Below are 26,847 nucleotides of genomic sequence, written 5' to 3'. Positions count from 1 at the left end.
AAATATCCTGCAATTAAGCACTGTTTATTCTAAACGCATCTCTTTTTTTCCCATTACTTCAATTTGTGCCTCCTTCAGAGCTTGACAAGTCCCCATTCACCAGAGATCCAGCACTGCTAAAGGGAGCGACATTGCGCACATCTCTAAAGAAAAGTGCGATGGGATTTGGATTCACCATTATTGGAGGAGACAGACCAGATGAGTTTTTGCAGGTGAAAAATGTTCTCAAAGACGGACCAGCTGCACAAGACGGGAAGATAGCTCCAGGTATAATTACACCAAACTATCTCACAGGGAAGAGGAAATACCTAAAAATTGTTTTAATTATGCAGTATATTGATGGCAAAATGTTTGCAGGTTGCTTGATGTCCTGATTTACCTGGGCTTAAAATTGTCAGTTTAGAGGGGGTATTATGCCTTTTGATGTGCAGCATGTAAATAAAAGGTCCCATTTTAGTTGTTTTAAACTAAAATTGCTTTAGTTTTCAAATACGGATTGAGTAGAGAAGGAAGTTTTTCCTTTAACTGTTCTGGTTCTGGTTTGTTGCATCATGTTGAGGAACATACAAAAATATCCCATCTCTCATGCACCATTTAACAGATCTATGTTCCTATTAGTCACCTGGCTACCAATATGTATAAACTGACAGTCTGACAGTTATGCCTATCATCCATTTGTGAACTTTCCTGTCTAGTGAATAGTAGAACTATTTTGGTTATAACTGAAGTGTTGAACAGACTTGCGTGCAGAATTGCCACTTTTTGACCGCTTTGATCGGACGTTTTTCAACTAAAAGGTGGGGAATGCTGCTGAAAAAGTATCGGACAGCTGCTGTTTGAGCAGAAACGTACAACAAATCGCTAAACATAAGGTTATGTCACACTTTTCAGGTGTTTCCATTGAAGTCAATGGTGACAAAAAGCTCAATTCTGCTAAAAAGAAGGTCATGTTTTTTTAGGTGTTTTGCTACAAGTGACAGGATGCTCAGATGTGAACAAGGGCTATTTAAAACAATAGATTCTTTCTTGTTGAGCGTTTTTGAACTTCAAGCTAAAAGCTAAAAAATGCTCAAGTGTGACATGGTCACTCTAGGAAGTCTAGCAAAAAAGTATAAATCCAGCTATTCTTGCCTCTGGAATCCACTGTTCGCATGTAACGACCATATGAATTGGCTTAAGTCAACAGGGATGTTCTTTGTTATATACAGTAAGCCCTAGTACCAACCTTTTAAACCCAACTCTAGCCTTGAATAATTATAAAAATATAGTTGGCACAACATCTGTAAAATTACCATCACCTGTACCATTTTTGCTGCAGTACTCAACTTCACGATGGTGCTGTCTGTCACAGAAACTATGTTTAGTCTGTTAGCTGTCAATTATGCCCAGTCTCACTCTTCCTAAAAATTGGCACATACGCAGTCATGTTTTCCACCCTTTGTAGTTCTCTGAAGTACAGGAAATGTAGCCAGCCAGTCTGCCAGTGCTGGCAATGCATAGATGTCACTTTTGTGTAGCATGTGTGCACTGCTCTGCTACTGCCCATAGACTACCACTGGCCAGGAAATCCAGAGGTGAAGGGAGGTCACTTGAACACCATTTGGAAGAAAAATTCCCAGTAAGTAGAGGAGGCATTTGAAAAAACAAAAACAGCACTATGTGCCGTGAGGGAATAGGATTAGTTGCTTCATTTGGTGCTTTAATTCATTGTTGAAATTGAGCTTTAAAGGAGACCTATGAAGAGAGAAAAGTATGTAGACCACCATTATTAACCTTCTGAATATGCTGGTATCTGGCTGTCTCTGTATTTAATACTTTTTGATCCACTGACCTGGCTACAGATCTGGAGTTCTCATATCACTTGCAGCATGCGTGCAACAGGTTAATGACTGAGACAGCCTGGTAGCAATTTCAGCCTGGAAATTTTTTTCTCTTGGAGTGTTTTCTTTTAATATTTGCCTAAAATATTTTGTGATGAACCCATTCTTATTTAAATATTAACCAATTCATCATCCAGCTTAAAACTGCCTTCAGTAAAGTAACGAGTTCAACCCCATAAATAAACCATATCTGCAGTAAAACATATGCTCATCCATCAAGAGACGGGCATACCATCCACCCATAAACCATTTTCTGTTGTTATTACCAGAAATGAATAAACAGACCGAATATACAATGAGCACAGGGAATGGGTTTCAGTGTAGAAATGTACAAAATTGTAAAAAATGAATTGCCATTTAGAAAGAGCCTGGTTTCATGGAACACTGACTTCCAAGCTGTGCATGTGCATCTTTGTATCAAAAGCCCATTTCCCAAACTGCGGAAACTTCACAACCACCAAATGATGTAGCATAAAAGGTTTTATTACTGCAACCTGTTTTATACTGTATAGTAGGAACATAAATGGTGTTTGTAGACCTGTGAGTATTTTTTCTGAACAGTAGTTGGATGAACTGTCTTGGATTAGTTGGATTTGGATTCACCATTATTGGAGAATACGGGCCAGATGAGTAAGATATCTTGCTTTTACTGTTTATGGCAAAAAAAGTAGTAATGTTTTTAAATATAAATTAAAAACAACATAAATGTCTTTGCATATTTTGGAACCTGCATGTTCGATACAAATAGTGTACCTCGTGAAAAATGTTCAATAAAGTTTTCTTCTTAAAAAAAAATAAAAACAAGACTTAAATTTGCCAAAAACAATATTAGCAGCCAAATGCATTTCTATGACCGTTAAATATATTTTGCAGCAAAATCAAAATAAACTGGAAGAAAATTGGAAAGGTTGGAAAGTTTTATATAGAATTTATCAAGCTAAATACATAATTTTAGTAGTGCCCAGCCCTGTGTGCATGATCCTGCTGCTTATCTTTATAATGTGAGATAATGGGTTGTGCCTGTGAAGGGGGGATCACTTTGCAGAGAGCCCCAGTGGTGGCCTCTCTTAATGGCAAAGAATGTGTGATTGCCTGGTAAAAATGTAACTGGCACCCACTGGGAAAAAAATAGCAATTGCCTCTTAAAAATCTAACTGGGTCTAGCTGAAAAGCACTGGGCAGAGAAAGGGTGCCATTAAGTAGGGTCTACAGACTGATTGATGGTGGTTTTATAGTCAAACTGTAAATGTGTGCGTCATAGAGCATATTCTGTCTGTAGGCACAATAAATAGTGAATAAAAGTTGTAGCACAGTGATACCATTTTTATTGAACAACCTTGGCATTGTTTTTTGGCGGTAGTTTGTTATCCAAGCACTTGTATTAACTACCGTACATTATTGGATACAGAAGTTTAAGAATTCTCCTTATGACTGCTTTCATCTTAAATCCATCCAGTTTAAGTATCTCTAGAAGTGGAGAAAGATACTGTTTTGAAGATTTCTATAGCTCCAAATGTCAAAGTGTTTGAACCAAAAAACAAAAAAAAAAAATAGCACCTCTGTATGGTACACCTTCTTAGCAAGTCAGAGTTTTTCTGTGAGGAAGACCTTAAGACTAACGATGTCTCACGAGTGGCCCCACAAAATAGCAAAAAATATATCTAATAGGAAAGATCGAAATAAAATATTAGATTGTCCAGTACTTCCTGGTTAGATGTTGCCTTGGATTGTTTGAACAGATTAGGTGGAGGCAGTGTTGTGAGATGCATACAAACAACTGAGGTAACTTCTGGAGTGCTGGAGAGCCAGGTATTTTATATTAATCTCTTGTGAATGTAAGATCTTTTAACCTAATATAATGCATTTATGACTGCTGTATGGGGCCACCCTTTGAACTGAAGTTTAACACCTAATACATACAAATATTTAGCATTTACCATGCTTTAGCTATAATTGAGTAAAAAGGGCATTTGCTCTGGGCCCAACTTAAGTCTTTAATGTGGAATTCCAAGCAAACTAGCCTTAAAATGGTCCCCTCCCCCCTTCTAACACCTTTGCTGACAAACCTGTGTAAGAAAGATTTATATACTTCCCTATTTTCAGACTGCTCAAGTCTGGTTACATGATCATGCTCCCGTTGTCAGCTAGCCCCGCTACTGTGGGAGCACCAACAACAGATTGGCCATTGAAGACTATGGGTGGTATCATCACTCCCAGGCATTACCAGCCATTGTTGAAACGCTCTCTCCTCTCCCCTGCAGCTGGAGCTGGCTGACACAGGGGAGGTCCTGTGACCAAAACAGAGTGCCCTGAAAATAGGTAAGCATACAGATCTTTCTTACATAGGCTAGTCAAAATAGGTGTTAGGACTGGGGAGGGCATAGTTTTAAGAGTGGTTGGGTTTTAGCCAAAGTTCTACTTTAGGGGCCATCTCACACCAGAACGCAGTGCGGGAAAAGCACATTCTGTGCTGCCTTTGTGATCTACTGCGGGTGCCAATGTAATATTAACAATATGGAGATCGCAAATGCAGCACGTTTGTGGGCTCCAGATCACATGGTACCACAGTACAATGTAATTTAGTGCAGTACTTTTTTTAAAAGTACTGCATGCCCTACTTTTCCCCTGTTCTGATGTGATTTCAGCCTATTCAAATGAATGGAATGCAAAATTGCACTGTATAGATAGTGTGCCTCATTCCTGTGCGATCCCAGGGTGAACCAACCACAAGTCTGCAGATTACAAGTTAGAGCAGGTTGTTAGTGGGATAGAAGCTGTGCTCAGACAATACAAATGTACTAGAAGATGTTTGTCTGTCTATTGTTAGCAATTTAATAGGGCAGACATTGGAGTGCTCCGTGAACAGATTTTTTCCTGGTATTGTTTATTACTGAACACATCCCAGGTTGTGGACACTGAATATATTTATAGCAGAATCCCTGTTCAGTGAGGTTTTCAATAAAAATTCTGAATCAAACTAGACATTAAGCCCGTTAAATTAACGGACGCTAGAACATATGTGGTCAAACATTTGTAAAAACAGACTTGTTCCAGTAAGGCTTACTTTGCTACTAAAGTCAGTTTGCTTATAAATGTCCCTTTAATAGCGTGTCTATGTTCTGCGATTTTTTTTTTTTTTTTTTTTTAGAGTAGTGCACCTACAGTCGCAAATTTAATTCAGGCGTGTTTTGCGTCTGCAGTCTTTCTATTTGCGAATGTCCCGTTCAAAACGTGTCTTTACTTTCCATTTTTTTGTAAGGTTTCGCAATCACACTTGCAAATTTTCTGTAGGCGTACTTTGCTACTGAAGTCAGTTTGCTTATAAATGTCCCTTTAATAGCGTGTCTATGTTCTGCGTTTTTTTTTTTTTTTTTTTTACAGTAATGCACTTACACTGGTAGATTTCAATCAGGCCATGTCCCTTTAACAGCATTTCTACAGTCGCAGATTTGCTTTGCTGAGTGTGACAGGTTTTTTCCTCTGTTTAAATGATCCTTTTCCTGACAGCAACAGCTTTTTTCCTTTAAAAATTAATCATGGCTCAATAGCTTTTTTCACCGCAATAATTACAGTCAAAGGGTTTGCCATGTATAAGTTTCCTCATGCAATTCCAAGTATAAGTTTCCTCATACAATGTCCTTTTAATATCTTTAAGTCTCTCCCTCATCAGCCTCCTTGTCCGACCTGTCACGCACTGTGCACTGCGTCCCTGTTGCTCTAGCAACCTCGGGGACATGCGCAGTTCTTACTGAGCCACTCTCCCTTGTAACGTTTTTTTTTTTTTTAAATCACGTTAGAGCCGAATGACTTTCAGCCCTAGCAACGTCGGGGACATGCGCAGAGCTGACTGAGCGGCTCTCGCTTATCTCGTTTTTTTTTTTTTTCTAACAACGCGAGAGCCGCATGACATAGCCAGCTCTGCGCATAGTGTCCCTGTTGCCCTAGCAACATCGGGGACACGCGCAGAGCTGACCAAGCGGCTCTCGCTTGACATCGCTCGCCCGCCGCCACTTGTAACTGCCGCTGCCGCTTAGATGTAAGTCCACGCGAGCGCGTGCCCGCGCACACCCGCCGCATGCCCGCGCACACCCGCCGCCGCTTTTAACAGTTTCGCCCGGCCGCCCAAAGTCTCTGTGCTCCAAGTACGAACGGCTCCGTGGGGCACATGCGCAGTAGCGCAATCCCACAGACACAGGGACTGGACGCAGAGACACTTGTACTTTAATACAAAGGATAATATGTTGCCTTGCATCCCTTTGATTTTTCTCCACTATTATTAAATTTTTCTTAAGAATGCACAGTTACATTCAAGTTCACATTCAAGTCAGGCAATAGGTATTACTGCCTGATTATAATTATATTATAAATAGGCATTACAGTAGAGAATAGAAAAAATGGTCAATGAAGAGAAGAAGAAAAGGAGGTGGTCTAGTTATATCGACTGGAGGCTAGATAGGCTTCATGTTACAGCATAGCATTTCCAGGGTGTGCATACTTCAAGAATTTTTATGAACTGTCTGAGTATGCAAGCTAGTATCCTTTTAGGAGGGAATTCATTCCTTGGGTCTTTCCCTTGACCAAAGCCAACCATGGTCACCTTTCTGGCCTGTGCTGGGATCTGCTTTGTGGCCAAAAAGAACAGTGGCAAACCTTTGTTGATTGTTGGTCAGCTCTTCTAAGGCTCTCAGTTCTCGGTGTAGAGATGGCAGGGGACAGATGTAGCATCAAATTGATGCTTCATCCACCTAGGTGAGTATGTGTTTTTGTTATTTTGAAATACCACACTTCTCTTTCAAAAAGAGTGAGCAAATGGAGTAACAACTCTAGACCAAAATGAAAAAAAATCCATGGATATGATTGTCAAATGTAAAACATATCCCTCATGTTTCCACACCTACAAACACATCTGTCCTCTCATGTTCAGTGCCCAAGAACTAAGAATGTGTACCACCATTGATACTTTTCCCATGTTTTTGGAAACATAAAGCGGAGTTCCACCCTGGAATTTTTTTTTTTTTTTAAAATACCCCCGGGACAGTCAGGGCTAGTGCATTCCACAATGGCTAGCCTCTGATCTGTCCCGGGTTGCACTTACCTGTTAGGACAAATACTTACATTGAAAAAGTCTTGTCCAGCGCTGCCATCTCAGATGTGGGCAGCTTGAAGCCAGCGCGATCCTCTTCGGAGTCCTCTTCCGCCTTCTTTGGTCCCACGATGCCCTGCGCCGGCCCCGCCGTCACTTCCGGGCGCTCGCGTCATCCCTCCACAGCTTCTGGGCATGCCCAGAAGCTGTTTAGAAGGGGATGACGCGCGCGCCCCGGAACTGACGTCGGGGCCGGTGCAGGCGCAATGATTCCTGGGAGCGATGACGTTCAGCACCCAGGAATCATTGCAGAGCCAGGAAGTGACGACAAGTCGCGGCCAAGGAAGGAGGAAGAAGGAAGTAAGGTGAGTATATTTTCTTCGCTACGAGGTAAGTAAAAAAAAAAAAATGCGATTAGCCATTTGTTTTTCAGGTGACCCGGAGCGAGAAGATGGAGGTAAGTATAAAATTAGGGTGGAACTCCACTTTAAGCAAAAAGTCTTATTGCTTGCAGGGTTTAGGTTTTAAGGGGAGTTTAGTTAAGAACGTACAGTGTAATACTAACCATATGCTGATCTTTTTTTGATTTTATATCTGTAAGGCATTTCCACTTTATTTTTATGTTGCATTTTTCAGGCATCAATTTGGTTTCTCCATGAAAACGCGTTATGTATACTGGATAAAACATAACTGTATTTAACATACTAACATTCTTCTTTTTTCTTTTAATCCAGGTGATGTGATTGTAGACATAAATGGAACCTGTGTTCTTGGCCATACACATGCTGAAGTTGTTCAGATGTTTCAGCTTATTCCTATTAACCAGTATGTGAATATGACCTTATGCCGGGGCTATCCTCTGCCTGAAGATAGTGATGACCCTGTGGCTGATATTGTTAATAATGTTCCACCCTTAATAAATGGGCAATTGACTACACAAGGAGAAAATATGGGAAGCCAGGACTTAAAGTCTGGAGTAGTTGTTTTGGACCACAATGGGAAACCAGGCCACATGTTGGTCAATGGTCGACTGAATGGACCTTCACAGGATTTACAAGATCAAAGGACATCTATGGCATCATCTGGGACATCACTGCCTGAGCTAGTGACTGTTCCTTTATTGAAAGGCCCCAAAGGTTTTGGGTTTGCCATTGCTGATAGTGCAATGGGACAAAAAGTCAAAATGATTTTAGATAGCCAATGGTGTCCTGGACTTCAGAAGGGGGACGTAATAAAAGAAATCTGTCATCAGAATGTGCAGAGCCTGACACACATACAAGTTGTTGAAGTCTTGAAGCAGTTTCCAGTGGGAGCTGAAGTGCCATTACTTGTCTTAAGAGGAGGTCAGTAACAGCATGTTTCATTCTTACAAAAAAATTATTTGGATAGAGCTTGGCAGGTTTGGAGCCTCAAATGTCCCTTTGTTTCTGTTCAGGATGGGAACTAACGAGAAGTTATCCAATATGTACACAGACAAATCACATTTTAGTAGAGTGAGGAAAGTGTTGATATTCCTTACAATGTTTTTAATGTATGTCCTGTCATGTGTTCAGGTGACAACCAGACCTTGATTTCTTGTATGGGTTTCAAGGAAACATTAATTCAGGGAAAATCCCTTTAATGGAGTCAGAAACCAAAGTAAAAAACGAATAAAAGGTTACCTAAACATAAAAAAATTAAGCTAGGTTTGGAGTCATGAGACTTTATTCTCTTTTAAAAACCAAGTGTGTGCAAATGGTTGAACTGTTTGGTGTATGTAAAATTTTTATAGTGTGAATACAGACCAAATTAGACCTTATAATTCTAAAATTATAAAGAGCCAAGACTTGATTGACTATAGATACCAAACTACTCAATTCTATCCCAATGCAACATCAGTGTCAGGACTTTTGTGCAATGGTGTACTAAAGGAAAACCTATGCTTGGATCAGGGGGCGTGCTGCTGTTGCCTCCCTCCAACAATGCTAGTCTGCTGACTGTCATACTGATCTAACAGCTTCAGTACAGAGTCATAGACCTGACAAGCATGCCATCATTTATTGTTAATACTAGGTTGATGGCTTTTAAAGCCTATTGTCACCTATGGACAATTTTGGGTAATGTAGTTTGTCAGGGTGTTGTATGCACACGCAGTTTTGAGTCCTGACACCTTTTGGTATCTATTCACTTGACTCTGTTTAATTTTTTATATTTTACAGATAATTTAGAGGTTTTTTTTGGTTTGTGTGCACTAAAATTTGTTTGATATGTTTACTAAAATTATAGGTGCAAATATCTAACAACATAAAAACTACCATCATTTTATTCTACAGGGTTTGTGCTTTCAGGATATGTATATTACTTTGGCGATTTACAGTTTATGCATATTTGTGTAAAAATATGTTTGCATTTATTGTCTGTGCAGAATGAAGAAAAAATATTCCAGTATTGAAATGGCTAAGCAAACCTGTGCTTTTCCCATTCCGGGCAGAGTAGCAGGTTTGCTTTAATCCCCACTTCTCCCTTGCAGCCTATTGAAATCGCCAGGAGACAAAAATAAACCCTTGGTACTTTGGTGTATAAAAGACCACGTGACTTACAGTACTTCATGTGACTGCACTGGAAATCAGTGATGTCACTTGGGGAGCCCATAGCCATGTGTAAGATAGGAGTCTCTCAACCCACAGCTTACACAGGACATTCCTTTGCTTCTTGGGAGGGTTAGGTTAACGTGAACTTGTTGCCTTGCCCTGCATGGGTAAACACAGATTGACTTAAGAGTATTAAATGTCTCTTCAAGTAACATAGTATGTTCATCTTGGAGGCTTTTTTTTTTTTTTTCAAGCTTTATTTAGATAATTTTAGAGAATACAATAGCCATTCATTTTACGGAGTTAGTAATTTTGCAGAACACTAAAGCTGGGTATACACATGTCCAAATTCATCTGGTTCAGCAACCGAATTACGATCCGCGTGTATCCCTGTTTGTTCAGACTGGCTTCTGTTGAATGGTTGAACTGGAAAACCAGCGTTGGTGCTGATCAGTGTATTCTCAGGGGTGGGGTGGGTTCCCTGCTAACAGAATTCAGTAGCACCACAGGGAAGTTTTTTTTGGTTCAACCTGCTGGAAGTTTAAAAAAAAACAAAAACTCCCAAGATGTTCAGAAGTCCATAGTACTACAGGGGAGTTTTTTTCATTCAACCCGCTGGGGGTATTAAAAAAAAAAACTCCCAAGATATTCATCTTGGAGGCTTTAGTTTTCAATCTTTATTTTGATCATTTTAAGGACTATAACAGCTATACATTTTACAGAGTTATTAGCGTATGTAATATTACACTAAAGCTGGGTATACAGAAACTTCTGTTGAATGGTTCAACCGGAAAAACTGCATTGGTGCTGATCAGTGTATTATTGTGGGGGAAACCCCTGCTTTCAGAATTCAATAGCACCACAGGGGAGTTTTTTTCTTTCATCCAGCTGTAAGTATTAAAAAGAAAAAAAAACTCTACACGTATACCTAGCTTAATTCTTAAGTCAGCCATGAATGGATCTAAATTTGGCTTGTTCAGCAGGGACCAACCAAATTTTGAAGTATGTATTGGCAGGCTGTTTGTACAGAAGTTAATCTACCAGTGAACTGTACTACCAGCTGGTCTGTATTCTTCCATTCAATCAGTGCTGTAGGCTTTAGCCATCAGTGCTGATCAGTGATCTGTGATGATGCAGAAGTCTCCCTGCTGTCAGAATGCAAAGGCTCAGCAGGGAGGATTCCCCTATCCCCCACCAATGTGTGAGTGGGGGAATCGGATCATTTTTTATTTTTTTTTTTCATTCAACCCACTGGTTGAACGAAAAAGAAATTAAAAATCTATGGGCTGCTTAAAGTGATTGTAAAGTCTTTTTTTTCTATTAAAATAACAAATATGTTATACTTACCTGCTCTATGCAGTGAATTTGCACAGAGCAGCGCAGATCCTCCTCTTCTCGGGTCCCTCCTCAGTGCTCCTGGTCCCTCCCTCCAGTTGAGTGCCCCCACAGCTTGCCATGGGGGCGCCCGAGCCGAGCTGCAATTCTGTGTATCCATTTGGACACGGAGCTGCTTTTCAGCTCTGCCCCCTCTCTCTCCTGATTGGCTAACTGAGTTTGACAGGAGTGGGAGCCAATGGGGCAGCTGCTGTCTCTCAGCCAATCAGGAGAGAGTCCCTGATGGCTGAGGCAATCGTAGACATCTCTGGATAGAGAGGGGGCTGAGGTAAGTATTAGGGGGGGAGAGGGGGGGCTCTGCACAGAGGAGGCTTTTTATCTTAACCTCCCTAGCGGTATTCCTGAGTGTGGCTCGGGGTTAAATTTCAGTGCCAAAAGCCCCCCGAGCCACACTCAGAGTACCGCCAGGGAGATTGCTGGATCCTGTAAGAGAGGGTACTCACCTTGTCCCCGGGATCCAGCAATGCATCCCAGCAGTGTGCGGCGGCCTGATCTTCCTCCCGATGATCTGTGCCCCGGCTTCCGTCTCCTGCGACGTGACGCTCGCAGGGGGTGGAACCGGCGGCAAATTCAAATAGTAAAACACACCAAGCACACTGATACATTACAAAATAAAATACATCCACATTAGTTTGCCCCCCCCCCCCCAGTGCCCTTTCCTGCAGTTTTACTGTACTTTTTATGTATATATATATATATATATATATATATACATACATACTTTAACTTATTTAAAGTTATTTATTGTATTATAATTTATGATTTTGTGTTTCAAACTTTATCATACCCGAGATGTTATAAAGAAGAATGCACAGTAAAAAAAAATATCATATGTAAATAGTTGGTTTGGGCTGCACGTTCTTAAGAATTACATGCAAAATAATGGTACCGCTTTCAGCACCTAAAATCGGAAAGAATCATACCGCCAGGGAGGTTAAAGGAGTTGTAAAGTCAGGAAGGTTTTTCATCCTAATGCATTCTATGCATTAAGATAAAAAGCCTTCTGTGTGTAGCAGCCCTCCCAGCACCCCCTAATACTTACCTGTACCTCCTCTCTATCCAGTGATGTCCATGAGTCCCTCGGCCATCCTGGGACTCTCCCTCCTGATTTGCCATTGGCTCCCGTGGCTGTCAATCAAAGTCAGTGAGCCAATTAGGAAATAGAGGGGTTGAGGTGGGATGGCTGCTCCATGTCTAAATGGAGACATGGAGCTGAAGCTCGGCTTGGGTGCCCCCATAATCAAGTTGCTTGCTGTGGGGACACTCGACAGGAGGGGCCAGGAGCAGGAACGAGGGAGCCAATAAAAGGAGGAAACTGGGCTTCCCTGTGCAAAACCAACTGCACAGAGGAGGTAAGTATAACATGTTTGTTATTTTTTTATATATATACAAGACTTTACAATCACTTTAATGCATAGAATGCATTAAGTTAAAAAGAAAAAAAAAATGACTTTACAACTCCTTTAAGTAAGCATCAATTAGATACCTATATATTAATACAATTATCAAAATGTTTGATTGCAAAAAGATTTCACCTGTTCAAAGTCCTGATGTAATATCACCTTTTTGGAAGGTTTTTCATACTTTTACGTATTCCACTAGATATAAGTACATTTAGAATAGCTAATTTCTCTTTGTGTGTGTGTAAAACTGTATACAAGTAGGCCGTTTGCCCTAATCGGTTTGCCTTTTAGACACCGTTGTATCCGTGACTGTTGCATGCTTTTGACAGTTTCTCAGTATATTTGAACAGTTCTTGGCACTGTTGCTATACTTCATTTTGGCTTTGTGGACTGCAATGGTGATGATAATTGCAGTTATTCAGTCAGCTAATTATGTGTTTTTCACTGCATGGATAATTCCTTAAAGGCAGCTCGTTTTGACTAATTTAGGACATTTCTGCTGTTTGTTAATAATGGAGGCTGTCTGGCAGTAGTTTCCTTGTAATAATACCCAGTAGGAGCTCCCTCTAATGGGAGCCTGTGAGAAGAGAAATATGGGAGCTGCCATTGCTGCCTTCTTTTTAAAGATGCATGCTCTAGAAATGTCATTGTTACCCTTCTTTTACTTCTTTGTGAGTTACTGAACCATGACTAGTACTTTGGATATCAGGTGTCAGGAGAACTGATAGGCATAAGCTTGTTCTGACTTTAAAGATAAAGGATAGTCATGATAGCAGCAGAACTTTCATCTTCGAAAGCAAGTCATTAGTGGCAGCTCAATAATTTCTACCCTGATAGATTCCCTGTAAATGAGAAGCTGTGAGATTATATTGTGGGACTTTGACTTGTTTTAAGGCTGCAAACCCCTGGTCTGTCATGTCATGTTGCACAGTGACTGACCTTGAACAAGTATGCAGGATAGAGGAGTAGATATTTTCAGACTTCACTGGCTACATGCCTGTTCTAAATCGAAAACTCACTAGGCAGTAAATCCAGCCTGAAACATGCACCTTAAATCCTAGTCAATCATGGCAGCTTCCATATCTCTGTGTTCACAGGTGTACTTTAAACAGCAGAGGACCATGTTGTTCCTCAAAACCACAAATGTAATTTATCCACTAGTAGTATGGTATTTTTCTGATACACAAAATGAAGACTTCTCCACTTCTCCTTTTCTTCCAAAGCGAGAACACTACAAACACCTAATTAAATATACAGACTTGTAGCAGACTTGTGGCTTATAGCAGAAACAGGAGCCTGCTTGGAACACTAGGTTTCAGGTTCTGTCATACCAAGGACCATAGGTGTGCGCAGCCTATTGCATTAGGGTGTGCAACCGAAAACTCAAACACACGTGTGCGTACATAAAGATTGTGTGTATATATATATATATATCAGTGGCAGCTGGTGCTCAAAATTTTTGGAGGACCGCAAACTGAAAAATGTAACTTTCTCTGTCGCTCATTGACAGACGTAGTCCTCTTTGATTCACATCAATTGGGTTATGCTGCCTCCGCAGGAGTAGGACTAGGCAGAAAGAAAAAACGTTCTGGCTCCACCCTAGGGGCAGTCCCAGAGGGTATATCCTCTTCCTGTCTGCTACAGAGAATCAGTTTTTTTCTGTCTAGTCAGCATTAGCTATCTTCTTTCAGAAGGTTTTGGCTACTCATTCCTTGGTGCGGAATTTCATCCAGGGGGTGCGACACCTGGCTCCGCCAGTGCATGCGCCGTTACCATCCTGGGATCTTAATTTGGTGCTGTCGGTTCTTCAGACACCTCCCTTTGAAAATATCAGGGAGATTCCCTTGCTTACTTTATCCCAGAAGGTGGCCTTCTTGGTGGCTATCACTTCTGCACGCAGGGTGTCAGAACTGGCTGCATTATCCTGTTGTTCCCCAGATCTGGTGGTTCATAGGGATAAGGTTGTTCTTCATCCGAATCCATCCTTCCTTCCTAGGGTGGTTTCAAAGTTTCATTTGAATGAGGACATTGTATTGTCTTTCCTATGTCCTAAGCCCTATCATCCTCGAGAATTGCGTTGCATTCCTTGGATGTAGTTCAGGCGATTAGGATATATTTGAATACTACGGATTCATTTTGTGAGACGGATTCACTGTTTGTGATCACGGATGGCCCTAAGAAGGGGTTGCCTGTTTCTGCCGCGACCATCTTTAGATGGATCAGACAGACGGTGGTATAGGCTTATTCTATCTAAGGGTCGGGATCCCCCGTTCCCTGTTAAGGCGCATTCTACTCGGGCGCTTAGTGTTTCCTGGACCTTCCGCCATCAGGCGTCAGTGGTTCAGGTTTTTCAAGGCGACTACCTAGTCGTCGGTTCATACCTTTACAAGATTGTATAAGGTTTATGTGAGGGCATCGTCAGATGCCTCTTCTGGCCGCAAGGTTCCTGCAGGCCGCTGTTTGAGGAGACTGTTGGTCTACCTCGAGGGTTTGTTGGGTAGGTCTCATCTGTTTGCTCGATGAGTCCCTTGATACTTCTGGTTGGCTCCGGTTGGGCCTTCTAGATTGGATTTTGATTTCTGTCAATCCCACCCCTCATTTGTGGCACTGCTTCTGGATGTCCCAATTGATGTGAATCAAAGAGGACTACGTCCGTCAATGAGCGACAGAGAAAATTGGATTTTTGTAAGATCTTACCGTAAAATCCTTTTCTCTTAGCTCATTGACAGACGTAGTACCCGCCCCTCTATCATTGAGTTGGGTTGGGTTAAATTCTCTGACACTGCTTCGTAACAGAACTGATTCTCTGTAGCAGACAGGAAGAGGATATACCCTCTGGGACTGCCCCTAGGGTGGAGCCAGAACGTTTTTTCTTTCTGCCTAGTCCTACTCCTGCGGAGGCAGCATAACCCAATTGATGTGAATCAAAGAGGACTACGTCTGTCAATGAGCTAAGAGAAAAGGATTTTACGGTAAGATCTTACAAAAATCCAATTTTTTGAGGTCCATAGACATAGGCATTGCTTCACGGCAAAAAACGCGGCAAAATATTGCGTGACTTTTAGGTCACACAAGTGTGAAAGAAAAAATATACCACCATGAGATCACCCTATATTTTATTGCACAATATAAAAGGCTCATTGACATGCTATATATTCATATTTTACCTATTAGTACAGGAATTGTCCCATGCAATATATTCAGATATTCCCCATTATTAATGGGAAATATCTGAATATATTGCATGGGGCAATTCCTGTACTATGGGGAATATATGAATATATAGCATGGGGCAATTCCTGTACTAATGGGCCATTAGTACAGGAATTGCCCCATTCAATATATTCTCAGATATTCCCAATTAGTACAAGAATTGCCCAATGCAAATATATTCAGATATTCCCCATCACCTATCCCACAGAGCACAGACAAGAAAGTCACTTACCAGTCTAGAACAGAAGTACACTCTGAGACACGTCACACATGAAGATGCTGCAGCAGCAACACACAGGGAGGGAGTCAGCAGGGACAGCAAGCGTGACTGCTGGTGTGCTACTGTCCGACTCAGAGGCTCAGTCAGGCTCTACGTTCCGGTTCCACCCCCCGGGAAGAAGACAGTGACGCTTCACGCCAGCCAGAAGTGATGCGGTTCCGCTCGAAGCACCGCCCTACTACGTCCTATGGACCAATCACAGGACGCCAATGGAACAGTGGGAGTGTTTGGGGGGGCGCATCGCTCTGCGCCCCAAGGACAGTCTAAAGTAAGCCAATAAGCTTAACCAGACCCAATTATGTGATGACAAAACCCCTTTCGCTTTCCATAGACATCAGTGTGCCCGACGCCCCGCACACACTTAAGGGAACAGATTTATTTATTTTTTAAGGATGATGACTAGGATGACTAGCCTTGGGGGGGGGGGGTGGCACCCCCTATTGACGGGCCATTACTGATATATACAGTATCTCACAAAAGGGAGCTCACCCCTCACATTTTTGTAAATTAATATATATTTTAATGTGACCATACTGAAGAAATTACACTTTGCTACAATGTAAAGTGGGGAGTGTACAGCTCGTATAACAGTGTAAATTTGCTGTCCCCTAAAAAGAACTCAGCACACAGCCATTAATGTCTAAACTGCTGGCAACAAAAGTGAGTACACTCCTAAATCAAAATGTCCAAATTGGGCCCAATTAGCCATTTTCCCTCCCCGGTGTCATGTGACTCGTTAGTGTTACAAGGTCTCAGTTGTGAATGGGGAACAGGTGTGTTAAATTTGGTGTTATCGCTCTCACTCTATCATACTGGTCACTGGAAGTTTAACATGGCACCTCATGGCAAAGAACTCTCTGAGGATCTGAAAAAAAGAATTGTTGCTCAACCTAAATATGGCCTAGGTTATAAGAAGACCCTGAAACTGAGTTGCAGCATGGTGGCCAAGATCATACAGCGGTTTAACAGGATTGGTTCCACTCAGAACAGGCCTCACCATGGTCGACCAATGAAGTTGAATACATGTGCTGAGCGTCATATTTAGAGGTTGTCTTTGGGAAATAGACGTATGGGTGCTGCCAGCATTGCTGCAGAGGTGGGTGGGGGGGGGGGGGGGGGGGTAAGCCTGTCAGTGCTCAGACCATACGCCGCACACTGCATCAAATTGGTCTGCATGGCTGTCGTCCCTAAAGATGATGCACAAGAAAGCCCACAAACAGTTTGCTGAAGACAAGCAGACTAAGGAAATGGATCACTGGAACCATGTCCTATGGTCTGATAAGACCAAGATAAACTTATTTGGTTCAGATGGTGATGACACTTTGGCCCAATTTGGACATGTTCACTCAGGGGTGTACTCACTTTTGCTGCCAGTGGTTTAGACATGAATGGCTGTGTGTTGAGTTATTTTGAGGGGACAGCAAATTTACACTGTTATACAAGCTGTACACTCACTACTTTACATTGTAGCAAAGTCTAATTTTTTCAGTGTTGTCACACGAAAAGATATAATGAAATATTTGCAAAAAGCTGAGGGGTGTACTCACTTTTGTGAGATACTGTGTGTGTGTGTGTGTGTATATATATATATATATATATATATATATATATACACACTCTAAATAAATGTAAAAAAAAATAAAATGTAGTAGTGTAGTGGATGTGTCAGGGCAGTGGACAATGTCAGTAGTTTTTTTTTTTTTAGTTTATTTTACTTTGTATTATTTTTTACAACTTTTTTGGGAAATATCAGCAGGGGGAATTTGCGCCGCACGAGGTGATTAAGGTTTGCCCAGGCACATCCGGCAAACCCCCTGCGCATGCCTATGCCAAGGACCACAATAAGTCCTTTTCTCAGAATAAACACTTCATGTATCTAGAAATCCAGGGGTGCTCTGATATACTCCTACTGATTGGATCATTTGGTCAGAAGACTCATTTCAAGCCTTCCAGTTTGCTAAGCCCATTATTGTGACAGCAAACATTACTGCCCAGTGGTGATGCTTAGTATATAGGAAAGGGTGAGACCAGGTTCCCGAACCATTATACCACAAAATAAGTTTGTATCAATCTCTGGCATTCCAGGTTTCCAAGGTTCTTACTGTAAATACTGATCAAGGGCACCCATAGTCTGCTATGTGTTGACACAGCTGGATTAGGGCGGTATATAGTATTTCAGGTTTCATTTTAAAGAGGTTATAAACCCCCGTGAACAAAAAAAACAACATGAAACCTGTAAGACAAAGGCATAATGAGCTAGTATGAATTTTGGGGGGGAACCCAGGCCGATTTTGGTTTAAATTTTGGCGAGGGGATGTCCCCTGCAAATCCATACCAGACCTAAAGGGCCTGGCATGGACCTGGGGGAGGACTCCACGCCGTTTTTTTTTTCACTAATCTTTTTCCTGGCAATTCTTTTTTTTTTTTTTTTTTTTTTTTTTACATTTAGCTGTCAGCGGGTCCTTAACGATAAGCTGATGACTTATCGTTAACCGCTTATGCCCCGGAGGATTTACCTGCTCAAAGACCAGGGCCTATTTTGCGATTCGGCACTGTGTGAATTTAACAGACAATTAAGCGGTCGTGCAACGCTGTACACAAATGAAATTTACGTCCTTTTTTTTCCACAAACTGAGCTTTCTTTTGGTGGTATTTGATCACCTGTGCGATTTTTACTTTTTGCGCTATAAACAAAAAAAGAGCGACAATTTTGAAAAAATAACAATATTTTTCACATTTTTTTATATGAAATTCCCCCCAAAAAAAAGTAAAAATCTAAATTTTGTAACATTTTAGGCCAATTTGTTTTCTGCTACATATTTTTGGTGAAAAAAAATCGCAATAAGCATATTTTGATTGGTTTGCGCAAAATGTATTGCGTTTACTAACTACGGGAAAGATTTATGTAATTTTTATTGTTTTTTTTTTAACTAGTAATGGCGGTGATCTGCGTTTTTTTTTTTTGTGGGACTGCGACTTTGCGGCAGACAGATCGGACCCTTGACTGACATTTTTGACACTTTTGGGGGTATCAGTGACATTACTACAATAATCGGTGCTATACATATGCACTGTTACTGTAAAAATGACACTGGCAGGGAAGGGGTTAACTTTAGTAGAGATCCAGGGGTTAAGTGTGTCCCTAGGTGCGTGCTTCTAACTGTCAAGGGGTGTGGCTTTCGATGTAATCACAGAGACATACGATCCTACATAACGGGATCGTATGATCTCTGCAGTTACACCAGGGAGAATGACAGGCGGCTTTGTTTACATTAGCCGCCTGCCTTTCTCCCTCTCCAGCGGGAGATCGCCAGTGATCGGCGGACATCGGAGCCGCCGGGCACTCGCGCGGGGATGGCAGTGAACGAGCGGGGACAGGAGCGCGCCTCCGGCGGCGCGCGCTCGCCCCCCTATTGGCTCGCGGGCGAGTAATGTACCGATACGTCACTTTGCCCAGGGGTGCTGACCGCCACAGTATATGTACTTGTGGTGGTCGGCAAGTGGTTAAGGCTAAGGCAGTCTGCTTCCTGGCCCACTTCTTAGCAACCGGATATATATGTATATATACAGTAAATGGGAAAAAAGAGCAAAACGCAATTTGTGGCAAAATTGCGGTAAAATCGTGTTAAAAATTTGGTTTAAAATGCAGAAAGCGCAGCAAAAAAGCTAAAAAGCAACTATATAAATCCTGAATATTAATATTATTATATGGTATTTAACAGACCAAAGTAGTACAAGTAAGAGAAGCTCATTGTTAGGCCTCACTTACTCTGCTGTTGATAAAAAAGACGTTTAGGAGCGGTTGGGCATTTTTTTTCAACAGCCCCTGAATTCTGCTCTGTTATCTAATTTTTCCATGTACACTGAGTATTTTATAGTCATTTAGAGGCAGTTGCGTTTTGAGGCATTATCTTGAAAGCAAAAAAATGCATTCAGGAAGGAAGTTTATAGGCATTTGAAACACCAAATGCTTCTAACAGCTTCTAATGTGTCTTTGCGGTAGAAACGTTTATAGGCGTTTGAAATAGGAAACCATTGCTGACCATTTGTAATAGAGAAAAATGAGATCGAGAGAGAAGTATAAACTGTTATCTGCCAAAACGTTTCTAAACGAAAACGCTGGGGAACGCTGGTAAACGTGGCATGTAAAAGTGGTCAAACTGACATTTTTTAAGTTCGTTCACTAGCTGTCAAACGTCCAATGTACATGAAGCCTTAGGGTTTACATACACATTGATTGCATTTGCAGTTTATTACTGGCTGATGTTCTCCTTTAACATTATAAAATGTTGTATTTATTTTAAATAATGAAAAAAGTATACACACAATTGATTTTAGAGGGCATAATGTGCTGATTAAAGTGCTTACTTTATCCCAGCCTAAATCGCCGTGCAGTGAATTGTACCTGGTTGATTGGAGCTCATCATTAAAACGATGGTTCCATCATTTGCTAAATGACCAGTGGCTTTAATTTAAAGATGATGAAGTAGCCCGAAAGGCACATGGAAAGACTGCTGTTAACAAACAGTATTCAGAATCCAAATGAGCAGCTTTGCAAATTTCTATTCATAAGCAGCAGGAATCCATATAGCTGTGCATTAGATGGAATATGCAGATCCGTTACTGCTGCAGTATGGATATGGTTAATAGCAATTACACTGACTCCATTTCCATTCCATACTAATTAGCTTATACTTGCACATAATACGGTTCCTGATAGCTGCCAGTTAAAGATGTGTCTCTATGTCTACTGTAATGGCTCAGACGCTGCCCTTTTAAGAGCTGTTTTATTTCCAGTGATTGAATCCGAGTGGCCTTATCAAGGCTCATTCATGTGTTACATTCATTGACTTAATTGACTTCGCGTCTGTAAAACGAAAAAATAAAATGTTATATAAAATGGAAGCCAGGATTAGGAGAGCCTGTTATGTACATCCCAACCACAGTTTGGCTTTTTTTTAAATCCCTTGTAGCTGTACAGAGTAAGATCATTAACGGTAATTAATTTTAATCTGGGGTAAAGTTCAATTATTTATAAATGGGGCAGCCATTCTAATATTGTTTCGGAAATGTATATGGACTGCTTTTGAGGAATGACAATACAACGTTCCTTTTTTTATTTTGAGTGGCTGCTGGCACAAATGAGCGTCTGCTGGCTTGAGCCTTGGTAAGAGGGTCTCACTATAGAGATCCAAACTCCATCCTCCAGACCAGGGATCCTCAAACTATGGCCCTCCAGCTGTTGGGGAACTACACATCCCATGAGGCATTGTAAAACTCTGACATTCACAGACATGACTAGGCATGATGGGAATTGTAGTTCCTGAACAACTGGAGGGCCTTAGTTTGAAGACCCCTGCTCCAGACATTGGTGCTTTGCTGGTTCCTCAAATAATTCTAGGTATCTTTAACAATACAAGTGTGTTCCTGTGGTTCAGTGATTTAAGGCAGGTTGCAAAATTGCAGCTAATTGATTTCATCTTCTGTTATACAATCTACCCTCTAGGGGAAGTAATGTTATCATTGCCTAAAATGGAACAATGACCAGCCTTAAATTGTTCACCCCTTAGGCTGTAGTCACAGTGATAACATTTAAAATGTACAGAAATGTCACAGAACCTGTAAGTTATGTGATCGTGGAGAGCTACCAAAACTGTTTCCCTAATGAAGTGAATTACAACCATCATTTGCAATTAGAGAAGGGAAATCACACCCGAGTCTTTCCTAAAGGACCACTGCTGCAATAGAGTATTCTATTATGTTAACTGTAGTAATAGTATTATATTAAGATAATGCATGTAATAATAGTAATATGTTAATACCTCTTTTTACCATGTATTTAATTAGATTTTCCTACAAATTTTAAATGAAGAGGAAGAAGTTAAGCAAAAGTGACAATGACAGGGGTTTGGACAGACTATGCCCACACTGCCAAGGGTGCTTACAACATTCTCATTTTATTGATATGGCTAAATTCTAAGACATGATATTCTAAAATGATTTGTGTATATTGATCCCCAGCATCCATTTCAAGGGAAAAACCCTAGCAAAACTAAAATCTCTGGCATGACTGCTGAGAAGCATAGGCTCATTTATGAGCAGCTAATAAACCAATACCTTGCCCCCCAAAAAGACACAGACGCTGATTAAGTTGGAAATAGGGCAAGGCCACAGCCTTATTTAACTTTGCAAAAGTAACAACTTTCCAAATGTACCAAACAACAGTGCCAGTCACGGTTATACTGTGAGCACCCGACAATGCCAGCCACAGTTCTACCGTGAGCACCCATAAAACATAAACTCACATATTCTAAGAGGCTTGTCCTTACCATCAGTGCCAGACAGACATTAGACTGACCCCAGAAATTAACTTGAGGGCATAGCCCATAAAGCAACATCAATTGCTGGCAAGATCAAAACCGCCAATAAAGCTGTGATAAAACATCACAACGAACGGGGGGGCGTTCAACTCTTGTAACAGTTGAATCTCGTCAGAGCAGTAGGATGTGCCCCAGCATAGCCTTTTCCTAGAGTTCAGGCTGCATCCAGTCACCTCAGGTCTTTGTAGCCAATCCCAAGGGAGCTACTTAACTTCTCTCTTATGGTCACACCCACAGTGACGCCATGCGTCCAGCAGTCAAGGCTCCCTTTCCCTAAAGGAGGTTCAAGGGGCCTTCATTGTTCTCAAAGACAGTAATAATACCAGGACTACAATAGAGCAGAATGATGTTATTGCTAAAGCCAAGGTAGAGCCTTGTTGCAAGAGTGATATCATGCTTCTATTACATTCCTAATGATACATTACCAGATAATGCCATGCAAGCTGAATGGTGCCATGCCATCAGGTTACCAGAGCAATGCCAAATACTGTGATGACCGAATTATACTGTGCTACAAGGGCTGTAATGCTTAATGGCTATCTCCTTTAGGTAAACCTTTGAGATATCAGATAGCACGTTCCTTTTCCCTAAATTACATTCTTATTTTTATATATATATATACATACAGCTGCAAGAAAAAGTATGTGAACCCTTTGGAATGATATGGATTTCTGCACAAATTGGTCATAAAATGTGATCTGATCATCATCTAAGTCACAACAATAGACAATCACAGTCTGCTTAAACTAATAGCACACAAAGAATGAAATGTTGCCATGTTTTTATTGAACACACCATGTAAACATTCACAGTGCAGGTGGAAAAAGCATGTGAACCCTTGGATTTAATATCTGGCTGAACCTCCTTTGGCAGCAATAACTTCAACCAAAGGTTTCCTGTAGTTGCAAATCAGACGTGCACAACGGTCAGGAGTAATTCTTGACCATTCCTCTTTACAGAACTGTTTCAGTTCAGCAATATTCTTGGGATGTCTGGTGTGAATCGCTTTCTTGAGGTCATGCCACAGCATCTCAATCGGGTTGAGGTCAGGACTCTGACTGGGCCACTTCAGAAGGCGTATTTTCTTCTGTTTAAGCCATTCTGTTGTTGATTTACTTCTATGCTTTGGGTCATTGTCCTGTTGCAACATCCATCTTCTGTTGAGCTTCTGCTGGTAGACAGATGGCCTTAAGTTCTCCTGCAAAATGTCTTGATAAACTTGGGAATTCATTTTTCCTTCGATGATATAATCCGTCCAGGCCCCGTCCGTCCAAAGCAGCCCCAAACCATGATGCCCCCACCATCATACTTCACAGTTGGGATGAGGTTTTGATGTTGGTGTGCTGTGCCTCTTTTTTGCCACACATAGTGTTGTGTGTTTCTTACAAACAACTCAACTTTGGTTTCATCTGTCCACAGAATATTTTGCCAGTACTGGTGTGGAACATCCAGGTGTTCTTGTGCAAACGGTAAATGTGCAGCAATGTTTTGTTCGTACAGCAGTGGCTTCCTCTGTGGTATCCTCCCATGAAATCCATTCTTGTTTAGTGTTTTATGTATTGTAGATTCGCTAACAGGGATGTTAGCATTTGCCAGTGACTTTTGTAAGTCTTTAGCTGACACTCTAGGATTCTTCTTCATCTCATTGAGCGGTCTGCGCTGTGCTCTTGCAGTCATCTTTACAGGACGGCCACTCCTAGGGAGAGTAGCAAAAGTGCTGAACTTTCTCCATTTATAGACAATTTGTCTTACTGTGGACTGATTAACAGCAAGGCTTTTGGAGATACTTTTATAACCCTTTCCAGCTTTATGCAAGTCAACAATTCCTAATCGTAGGTCTTCTGAGAGCTCTTTTGTGCGAGGCATCATTCACATCAGGCTATGCTTCTTGTGAAAAGCAAACCCAGAACTGGTGTGTGTTTTTTATTGGGCAGGGCAGCTGTAACCAGCACCTCCAATCTCATCTCATTGATTGGACTCCAGTTGGCTGACATCTCACTCCAATTAGCTCTTGGAGATGTCATTAGTCTAGGGGTTCACATACTTTTTCCACCTGCACTGTAAATGTTTACATTGTGTGTTCAATAAAAACATGGCAACTTTTTTATTCTTTGTGTGTTATTAGTTTAAGCAGACTGTGATTGTCTATTGTTGTGACTTAGATGATGATCAGATCACATTTTATCACCAATTTGTGTAGAAATCCATATCATTCCAAAGGGTGTGTGTATATATATATATATATATATATATATATATATATATATATATATATATTTTAAGGTAGTATAAATAAAAAATAAGTCTTATCCAGCCCTGAAATGTCGATTGTAAAGTATGATAATGTAGGTATATGCTTTTAACTGCATAATGTGATGGCTGTATTGGTTATATTGTCATTGTTACCACACGCCCATTTTAATGTTATTGGTCCTAAAAGTATGTGGAACTGTATGGGTGGGTATGTTGTTACATTAAGATAGTTTTTGTACATAAACCTATTGCTCTCAGCTGAATCCATGTCTCCGCATACCATTTTGGGTCTCAGAAACAATGTCTCACTCTATTCTCTGCTCTGTGATAACTGTTTTCTTTTCTTGCAGGTCCTCCATCACCAACCAAAGTAACAAAAGTGGTGAGTGTCCACCAAGTCGTTTACTGTCATCAATCCTATTTCTGTTAAAAAAAAAAAAAACACTATATATAAATTGTAATATCAGTAAGATACAAGATGCAATGTATTTAATGTGACTCTGTAACAATGGGATTTAGACTACACTTAAGCCAGCCTGTAAAACAAGATGCTGTATACTTACAACTCTAGTGGTCCTCATCGTAAAGCTCTGACCTATCCTAGATGCCTGGCTGCTGACCTTCTGTTTCACTTCCAGGAATTGAATACCTACTTATCCCACTGCGTGTAGTAGTTCCTCCCACTGGCACTTATGTCCTGTAGTGACATAGGAGCTAGTGAGAGAGCCAAAGCGCAGCAGGGTATGTATGTATATATATTTATATACAGTGGGTACGGAAAGTATTCAGACCCCCTTAAATTTCTCACTCTTTGTTATATAGCAGCCATTTGCTAAAATCATTTATGATTGTCCCAGCCAGAGCCCTGACTTAAACCCAATTGAGCATCTCTGGAGAGACCTAAAAATGGCTGTCCACCAACGTTTACCATCCAACCTGACAGAACTGGAGAGGATCTGCAAGGAGGAATGGCAGAGGATCCCCAAATCCAGGTGTGAAAGACTTGTTGCATCTTTCCCAAAAAGACTCCTGGCTGTATTAGATCAAAAGGGGGCTTCTACTAAATACTGAGCAAAGGGTCTGAATACTTAGGACCATGTGATATTTCAGTTTTTCTTTTTTAATATATCTGCAACAATGTCAACAATTCTGTGTTTTTCTGTCAGTATGGGGTGCTATGTGTACATTCATGAGGAAGAAGAATGAACTTAAATGATTTTAGCAAATGGCTGCAATATAACAAAGAGTGAAAAATTTAAGGGGGTCTGAATACTTTCCGTACCCACTGTATATATGTGTGTGTGTGTGTGTGTGTGTATATATAGTACAGACCAAAAGTTTGGACACACCTTCTCATTCAAAGAGTTTTCTTTATTTTCATGACTATGAAAATTGTAGAGTCACACTTCAAGAGGTAGTTACCTGAAATGGTTTTCACTTCACAGGTGTGCCCCGTCAGGTTTAATTAGTGTGATTTCTTGCCTTATAAATGGGGTTGGGACCATCAGTTGTGTTGTGCAGAAGTCAGGTGGATAGACAGCTGATAGTCCTACTGAATAGACTGTTAGCTGCTTTTTTCTTGCCATAATACAAATTCTAAGTACAGGAAAACAAGTGGCCATCATTACTTTAAGAAATGAAGGTCAGTCAGTCCGAAAAATTGGGAAAACTTTGAAAGTGTCCCCAAATGCAGTCACAAAAACCATCAAGCGCTACAAAGAAACTGGCTCACATGCGGACCGCCCCAGAAAAGGAAGACCAAGAGTCACCTCTGCTGCGAAGGATAAGTTCATCTGAGTTACCAGCCTCAGAAATCGCAGGTTAACAGCAGCTCAGATTAGAGACCAGGTCAATGGCACACGGAGTTCTAGCAACAGACACATCTCTAGAACAACTGTTAAGAGGAGACTGTGTGAATCAGGCCTTCATGGTAGAATATCTGCTAGGAAACCACTGCTAAAGAAAGGCAACAAGCAGAAGAGACTTGTTTGGGCTAAAGAACACAAGGAATGGACATTAGACCAGTGGAAATCTGTGCTTTGGTCTGATGAGTCCAAATTTGAGATCTTTGGTTCCAACCACCGTGTCTTTGTGCGACGCAGAAAAGATGAACGGATGGACTCTACATGCCTGGTTCCCACCGTGAAGCATGGAGGAGGAGGTGTGATGGTGTGGGGGTGCTTTGCTGGTGACACTGTTGGGGATTTATTCAAAATTGAAGGCATACTGAACCAGCATGGCTACCACAGCATCTTGCAGGGGCATGCTATTCCATCCGGTTTGCGTTTAGTTGGACCATCATTTATTTTTCAACAGGACAATGACCCCAAACACACCTTCAGGCTGTGTAAGGGCTATTTGACCAAGAAGGAGAGTGATGGGGTGCTGCG

General features: G+C 41.1%; 1 protein-coding gene across 3 annotated transcripts in view; it reads left to right on the top strand.

Annotated features, from left to right (window-relative positions):
* Positions 1 to 26,847, top strand: part of MAGI3 (membrane associated guanylate kinase, WW and PDZ domain containing 3) — a 603,948-nt gene that overhangs the window by 438,979 nt on the left and 138,122 nt on the right. For all 3 annotated transcript variants that reach the window (XM_082246222.1, XM_082246221.1, XM_082246223.1), the window contains exons 9-11: positions 79 to 267; positions 7,698 to 8,306; positions 24,808 to 24,839. In XM_082246222.1, coding sequence (XP_082102348.1) covers positions 79 to 267; positions 7,698 to 8,306; positions 24,808 to 24,839 — 830 coding nt within the window. The remainder of the gene's footprint in view (positions 1 to 78; positions 268 to 7,697; positions 8,307 to 24,807; positions 24,840 to 26,847) is intronic.

This window comes from Pelophylax lessonae, assembly GCF_965119305.1.
Source record: "Pelophylax lessonae genome assembly, chromosome: 2".
Taxonomy (NCBI): domain Eukaryota; kingdom Metazoa; phylum Chordata; class Amphibia; order Anura; family Ranidae; genus Pelophylax; species Pelophylax lessonae.
This window is presented reverse-complemented; position numbering and strand designations above follow the sequence as displayed.